Consider the following 8,439-nt stretch of genomic DNA (forward strand, 5'->3'; position numbering starts at 1 on the left):
ACCATTGCTATTATAGGCAATGCCCGAAATTCTTTCATCATGCCATTTAGGAATTCAACCATATTTGTTGTCATCACGCCATACCTTTGTCTACCATCGTGTGATCTCGTCCATTTCTCTAGATTTATCTTCACTGCACAATCATATGATTCAGGGTGCACCTCCCGAATATTATTCATTGTCTTGTAAAACTTTCTCTTCTGGTTTTCATTTGCTGATATAAATGACAAGTTCATCAAAGTAAAATTAGCATTAGACAAAAGTGACATTAAATTAAAAAAATAACGTAAACTTCATATTAAAACATGATGAATACCTGCCTGCGCAACGCTTCCTTTATTGTTGCATTTTTTAATGTCTTGTTGTAATTACTCAAAACGTGTCGGATGCAGTAATAATGATGACCAGTTGGAGATTGTCACCAATCTTTCTGCATCGCCTTAAGAATTCCAGCATGACGATCTGAAATTACACACAAGTCTTCTCGATTGGTCACAAAGATCCTTAAGCAATCCATAAACCACGACCAATTGTCACCGTCCTCCTTATCAACAATGACAAAAGCTAATGGAAACAATTGATTATTTCCATCGAGTGCGGTTGCATACAGTATACAACCAGTGTATTTTCTATATAAGAATGTCTCATCGATTGATATTACAAGTCGGCAATGTTTAAATCCCTCAATCAATTGCTTAAAAGCCCAAAACATACGGTCAAGTACACGACACATAAGATTTAATCGCTTATTTATCCAATGTAGATTATCTTCAATCATGTATATTGTTTCTGGGTTAAAATGATGAAGAGCAGTCATAAATCTACGCAAACAACTATATGATTCATCCCAACCCCCCATAAAACCTTTCAATTGCCTTCTACTTTGCTTTCCATGTTTTTTGATAAGACGGCTCGTACCCAAATTTATCCCTCACTTCGGCTTGTAAGGCAGCAATTTTTATATTAGGCTGCTGTTCAATTAATGTAAAGATGAATGGGCAAATGAAATTTTCATCCAATTGGCTATGGTTTTTCATCAACTGAGGATTTGTACATGTGTGCACCCCATTATATCTCGTAATTCTTCATATATCCTCTCCTTCTTTCTTGGATGCTCAAAGCCTTCATGCACACCCACTGTCTTTGTCTTTACACTTTATAGAATAAGTCTTCTCCCTTGTTTCATGGTAACAAAATTGATGATGATGTCTTAGGTGATATTCTTTTCAACCGCAGCCACTGCATCTCTCGAAGAAAATATCATCCCAACTGAAAACTTTTTAGATGAATCCCAAAAAGAACGATCGAGACTCATTCTCACTATCCTCATGACCATTATCATCATCGTCATTCTTAGTAGACATCCATGAATCATCGTCATCGTCATCGTCATCGTCATCGTCATCGTCATCGTCATCGTCATCGACATCGTCATCCTCATCCTCATTCTCTACTCTATCAGATAAATTATTTGATGGCCCTCCAAGACTATCAGTAAATCATAATCATCCACTAAATTTTGCTCTTCACATTGTTCAACATTTGATTCCATAACAGTTTCAAATGGACCTATATCAGCATCCTCATTTGTCGTATCAACACAATAAAGTATCTTAACATATATTTCTATACCAGGTAGACCACCAATTTGATATAAGTAATTAAACATACTAGATACATCATTCACCCCATATCTCCATACATTCAAATTTTAAAGATCCATTCACAATTGTAGACTTTCTAAAACTAATTGTCTCTATATATTCATTATTCTCGGATAATTTAATTGCACGAGCAATTTTTCCGACCAATTGATTAAAACTTATCCGTTTACCCATTGGAATAATTTTTGGAAAACCTCCATTATAATCGTATCCATAGAACTATTTATAATATTTACATCCCAATGAATATTAGCATATGCAGAAAACTGACATTTTTCTGATAAAAAATAAAAAAGAACAGGTAAATTCAATATTTCTATAATTGATAAAAAAACTTTTTTATTTTTTAAAATTACAATAAATTAAAATTAGACACAATAAATATAATATATTTATTTAAAAAAATTGTGATTTTTTATGTATTTACCTTTTAAATATGAATCATTGTATCAAGTTTTCACTGATATGACCAATGAAATCAAATTTTCCAATTCCTGCAAAAAAAAAATTTATATTAAGAATTTATTATTTTTACAAAATTTACTATAAAAATAAAAAATAATTTAAATTTAGAATTAAAAAAATTTAAAACTTACCGGTATTTTTTTTATAGTCGAGTCAAAACAAGTAGATATGATAATTTTATGAAATTTGTAGAAAAAAAGAACTGAGTTGTATCGAAAATTACATAAAAAATATGCAAGATCATAGAAGTAGAGAGCAAATAAGAGATGAGATGGAGCAAAAAATAAGTCTGATAAAGATGGGAGGTTGATTGTAATTGAATAAGGAGATAACAATTTATAGAGACCGGGGGGAGTGGGACGTGTAGCTCGGCATTAAAACTAGTGAATTAGCCATTGGTGTTAATTGCGGAACGTTGGACAAGTTGGGCACACAAACATGTCCACTGCACACAATGTCATAGTCTTTGCACCCCTATGACATCTCTGCACATAGGCGTGTTCGGCACCCAAGATGCCGAACATGCCACGCATCAGCCACGAAAGAGCACATTCTTTTGACATACAAAATTTAAAAATATTTTTGAATTTTGCGTGATTTAATAATTATTTTTATTCATACATCGCACATCCTTTTAACACATAAAATTTAAAAATATTTTTAAACTCTATGATCATTTGATAATTATTTTTATTATGATACATGAATAAAAAAAAAACTCAATAATCCATTATTGGATTTCAAAAAATCACAATTATCCAAATTGCTACTACTTTACAACATCAACCCTCCAATCCAAGAATTGTTTCTTAATACTCGCTAAAAACTAATCTACACATCAGAAAATGAAATTTTCACCCTATGTTTGATTGCTGAGAAAGTGTTTTCTCGCTCTGTCTATCAATTTTCTCAGCATCCAATCAGCGTCTATGCTGAATTCATATTTGCCTGTCCTTCTAGAACTCGCAGCAAATGACACGGCAAAATTACTGTGTGCCCTTTCATTGCTGAGGTCACCATGAAACCCTCGCCGATTCGCTTTCCGATAACCACGCTTCCCATCCTTCTTCTTTGGCCTCGACTCCGGGTTTCATATCCCCTCAATACAACCTCCGCCGTTGGAGAACTCGCTGGAGAATTCCGAGACCAAGAAGCTACTGGAGACATGAGCGGTGGATCACACCGACGATCAATATGCTCCTCCTGGAAATTAGACTCAACCCCGGCAACAAGAATCCCCTCGAGACCATGCACCGCAATGTCCGTCCCAATAAAAATATCCGGAACCGAGACCCGAACTCCATCCAACGTCAGAGACTCTGAAACGGTACCCTTATCAGTAAAAATAGACTTGTTGATGGAGATACGGTTAGGAGGGACGAGAGTGTCAAGGTAAGGACTGCCCCGGATACTTCGCAGGTCGGACATGGAGAGGCGTAAAGGGGACATATGGCGGAGGAGGGAGCGGATGTAAAGAGGGGCGGTGGAGGAGAGGTCAAGAGAGTATATGAGAGGGTCCGGAGGGGAGAAGAGGGTAAATTTGAAATTTAAAGAGAGGAGGAGGAGGCGGAGATCCGATGTGGTGATGGCGTTGGGGAAGAGGGTGTAGCCACGAGATCGGAGGGCGAACAAGGCGGAGTCGAGCTGTTGGCTCGTGAGACTGGCCGTGGCGGTTTTGGAGCCGAGAATAAACAGAGTAAAGAAAAGCAGGAGATTATCCATTGTTGCAGGGAGAGAAGGTTGAGTCGGTTGGCGTTGGCGGGCTTTGGTTTTGAGTTCTTGATGGTGATAGAGTTCTTATTCCATGTATCGCGGAAGTTGTAGAACTTTTTCTTTCAATGGGATGGTAGCCGTTGGATGACAAATATAGTGTGTTGAGATGGAGCCTGACTTGTTTCAATTCAACTTTAGGCCCATTTTCAGTGGAATTTTCTTGTATACAATACAAGCGGCAATATTACGTGAGCAATGTTGTTTAATTGACAATAAATTTAATAATTTAGACTCTTTCAGCATAAAATAATTTATATTTAAAAAATATTTTTTAATAAGATAATTTATTTTATATTATTTAATTTTAATTTAAAAAATAAAATTTATTAATAAATTTATATATGAAATTTTTAATAAAAATATTAAAATATAAAAAAAATAAATTTTTAAATAAATTATTTTTTATTAATTAAATTTATTTTTTAAAATAAATTATTTTTTATTAATAAATAATTTTTATTGACTAAAATTTTTAAATATTTTAAACTCAAAAAATATAAAAAAAATATTTTTTTCAAAAATAAAGAGAACCAAAAAATATAAAAAATATTTTTCTAAGAAAATAAACGGAACTTTAATAAAAATTAATTTTAATTAACAAAAATTATTAACAGCCAATCTTCTTGAATATCTAGGAAATTTAATAATCTTCCTTGAATATCATGGCCAATCTTCTTGAATCTAATAAAAAAAATCCAAGAATAAGAGAAACAAAGAGAGGAAGAGGCTTGGAAAAGGAAAAAAAAACAAAAAACAAAAGAGGAAGAGGCTGTTATTTATTACAATACACCAATTTACAAAAGCTCCTCTTCTCTTCATACAGATAATTTACAGAGATTACAGCTACCCCTAAGAACTATCTAATAAACCTAACAATTCACACATATCAGAGGGAAGAAAGAGTAGGAACAGTACAGTATAACTTGGCCCAAAACAAAAGATTTAGAAACAGATAAGTTCATGGCTGAGATGAGGAGCTTTCCATATCTATCACAAATCGGTACTTGACATCAGATTTGGCAAGCCTATCCATGGCTTTGTTGATTTCATCAATTCTGATCACTTCAACATCTGCAGTTATGTTGTGCTTTGCACAAAACTCCAGCATCTCCTCAGTCTCTTTTACCGATCCTATGTTGCTTCCTCCGACGAGCCTCCGCCCTGACATAGTTTTATTCGTTTACATATGCATTTGAAAAAGGGTATCACAAGCTCGATCTCATATGAAATTAAATATTTTCTTTTACTTGTTATAACCCTAGTTACTGGTTCTATGCCATTTAGTTTCAGGATCAGTAACAATCAACTTACGCAAAACCAGAGGAAAAACAGGCAGCTCCAGGGGCCTATTAGGTAAGCCTAATGTGATAAGCTTTCCATTTGCCTTGAGCAGACTAAGAAGCGGTGCCAGGGGATGAACTGCAGACACTGTATCAATGATGTAATCCATAGTTCCAGTAGCTCCCTGCACACTGGCAACATAAATCAACGGCATCTCCCACAAATGTTATAATTTGTAGTTCATTTCTCATTCTAACATTTTGTAGAACATGTTAGATTGTTAAGCAAGCATTAGAAGCAATTTCTATATTCATTTGTAGTTTCAAATTTTGTATATAATTGATAAGCCGGTTGACAAATACCTTCATTTTTTCCGAGTCGCTGCTAACGATGAACGCATCAGCGCCAAGTTTACTAATTGCTTCACTCTCCTTACCTGGTGAGGAACTAATGACAGTAACTCTCAACCCAAAGGCCTTAGCAATCTTCACGGCGAGATGTCCAAGCCCACCGAGCCCTGCTACTCCCAAATGTTTTCCTGGTTCAGTCATTCCATAATATTTCATTGGACTGTACACTGTGATCCCAGCACATAACAATGGTGCACCAGCATCAGAAGGTAAGCCATCAGGAAAGTGAAACACAAAGTGTTGGTTGGCAACAATGGAATCCGCATAACCACCACTAGTGATCGTCCCATCAATGTCAATGGAGTTGTAAGTAAATATAATTCTAGGGCAGTAATTTTCCAGACCCTGGTTGCAGTACTCGCATGACATGCAGGAGCCTGCCATAACCCCAACACTGACCCTATCACCCACTTTAAATTTCTTCACATTGTTCCCAACTTTTGTCACAGTGCCGACAATTTCATGCCTGTAAGAAGCGAAAGACCAAAGGGTATTAACCCAAACGTGAATATCAAAGAAAACATTTAGTTACAGAGCGAATATCAATGGACAAAATAAATAAGAAAAAAATTGCAATCCCGTTAGGTAAATCAAATGTTAAATATCTGGGAAAAGCATATAAAAGAGGAAATCATACCCTGGAACAAGAGGGTAACGGGTAATACCCCAATCGTTCCTGCAAAATTTCAAGTCGGAGTGACACACACCACAGTACATGATTTTTACACTCACATCTTCAACACCATTTTCCCTGCCAAAGTTCAAAACTCAGTTATAGTAATTGATAATAATAATATAATAACATGAGAGATTTGCAAGAACGTCCTGCTATTACTACTATTTATTTACCCATATGTTTTTTATTTTGTTAGATACTTTATGCGTCCCATTCACTTTTAATTATTTCAATATATATATTTTGTTAGTCAAATTTTAAATAAATAGTAATTTATCTTCCATTATTTCATGAAAAATATTTTGCATTTCATGATATTTGCCACATCCTAGAATTAGAGAAAATTAAGAAAATGACCTAAGTCGTTTCGAGGAGTCGTTTTTCATATTTTGATAATTTTATTAAAATTAAAATATAAATTTATTAATGGATTTTATTTTTTCAATAATGAAAAATGAGTTATTTTGTGTAAAAATATTTTAAATGAAAAATATTTTCTGCATGCAAATCAAACTTAGTTCTTGAAACTAATCACTCTTAACACTTTCAATATTTTGAAAAATCCATTAAAACATTTTTTCCAAACTATTTTAGTCTTTTTCTTAAATACTAATGCCTAAACTAAGATACGAATCAAGATATATGGAATTATTAATAACAATAACAACAGTTTTCTTAAAGAAATAAATTTAATTAAATCTTTATACTATATTTTCATTTAAAGGTTTAAAAAGTCAAATAAACTCAAATAAAAGTGTTAATAAAATCAAATAAATCACTTTAAATAAAAGTTAAATAAATTAATTTAATTTTTATTGGCCAATTAAATTATATACTTTATATAAGTCTCAATTTAATATAATATTTTTAAAAAATAAAATATTATTTTTTAAAATTTGAAATATAAAAATTTAGAATTTTAATTGATATAAATTTTTAAAAAAAATATATATAAGAAATGATAAATAATTTTTATTATAAAAATATTTATTATTAAAAAAATATTATATTGAATTAAGATTTATTTGATCTTTAAAAAGAATAAAGGAAGTTAATTGACAAAAAAATTGAATAAAAGTATACGGATTTATTTAAATTTATTTATTTATTTAATCCACCCTAATAATAAAATATAAACAAAAACACAATAAACTAAAATAAATAGGACTATAAGAGAGAGACTTTAAAAAATAAAATAAAAGCCTCAAAGCATATTCTGATAACTAACCAAATCTAAAGGGAAGAGATGAAACCCATTCCTTTTCTTTTCGATTCCATCAGAAGAAGGAAAATGCGAAGAAAACGAAACACTTACAAGAAGAAGAGAAAGAAAAATAGATACCTTCGAGAGAAATGGATGGGAGAGAGGATTCCAGACGAATCTCTGGCAGCCCAACCGAAAGCCTTTTGTTGTGGGATTTGTGATTCTAGTGATTTTGCCATTTTCCCTGTTTCTCTGCACTCGATATCTCTGCAATTGAAATGGATGATAGCAAGATAGACTCTAGAGTATTTATAGCAAGGGATAAGCTATCTTCTACACCGTTCATGCCTATGATTCACCTAGTCGTTCGTCACCTTTTTATTGGGTGCATGTATTGCATCATAATTAATTATTTAATATTTATTTTTTTAACTGAATAAATAATATAAATATATAAAATTAAAAACTTAAATAATATATAACTAAAATTACCGATTAATATTTTAAAGGCAACTGCAAATTTTTCCATGTGGTTAGAGGTGATAATAAAGAGATTGATTTTCTAATAGTAAAAACGGTGATGACAGGAGAAGAAAAATTATAGATGATATCCATGTATAAATTTTTGACACAGGATGATCTGTCGACTGATAAATGGTCGGCTAAATAGGTAATATAAAAATTCTCCAAATATGCACTTATTAATGGTCAGTTGTACAGGAGATTCTCAATTCAACTATGGCTATGATATGTAACAGAAGATGAGAGCTGATAAATCATCAAAAAACTTCATGAAGGTAATTGAGGAGACCACGAATCCTTAAAAAAATTCATGAAGGAATTGTGGAGACCACGAAGGAGTTTGGACAATCGGCCGGAAAGCATTCAGACAAAGATACTATTGGCCAATGATAATGACAGACGCAAAAGAGCTTGTCCAAAGGTGTCATCGATGTCAAGCGCATG

General features: G+C 32.8%; 2 protein-coding genes across 2 annotated transcripts; both read right to left on the reverse strand.

The window, feature by feature from the left end:
• Positions 1-3,056: 3,056 nt before the first annotated feature.
• On the reverse strand, positions 3,057-3,851 carry LOC110629212 (fasciclin-like arabinogalactan protein 19). Its single transcript, XM_021776127.1, has one exon. The coding sequence runs from the start codon at positions 3,849-3,851 to the stop codon at positions 3,057-3,059; it is 795 nt and encodes a 264-aa protein (XP_021631819.1).
• Positions 3,852-4,798: 947 nt separating this feature from the next.
• On the reverse strand, positions 4,799-7,737 carry LOC110630431 (probable mannitol dehydrogenase). Its single transcript, XM_021777937.2, has 5 exons — positions 7,612-7,737; positions 6,231-6,344; positions 5,546-6,059; positions 5,214-5,367; positions 4,799-5,063 (listed from the first exon to the last, which is right to left on the reverse strand). Exons 1-5 carry the CDS (start codon positions 7,710-7,712, stop codon positions 4,861-4,863), a joined length of 1,086 nt encoding a protein of 361 aa, XP_021633629.1. The 5' UTR covers positions 7,713-7,737; the 3' UTR covers positions 4,799-4,860.
• Positions 7,738-8,439: the final 702 nt, after the last annotated feature.

The sequence above is a fragment of the Manihot esculenta genome, chromosome 13, assembly GCF_001659605.2.
Source record: "Manihot esculenta cultivar AM560-2 chromosome 13, M.esculenta_v8, whole genome shotgun sequence".
Lineage (NCBI taxonomy): Eukaryota > Viridiplantae > Streptophyta > Magnoliopsida > Malpighiales > Euphorbiaceae > Manihot > Manihot esculenta.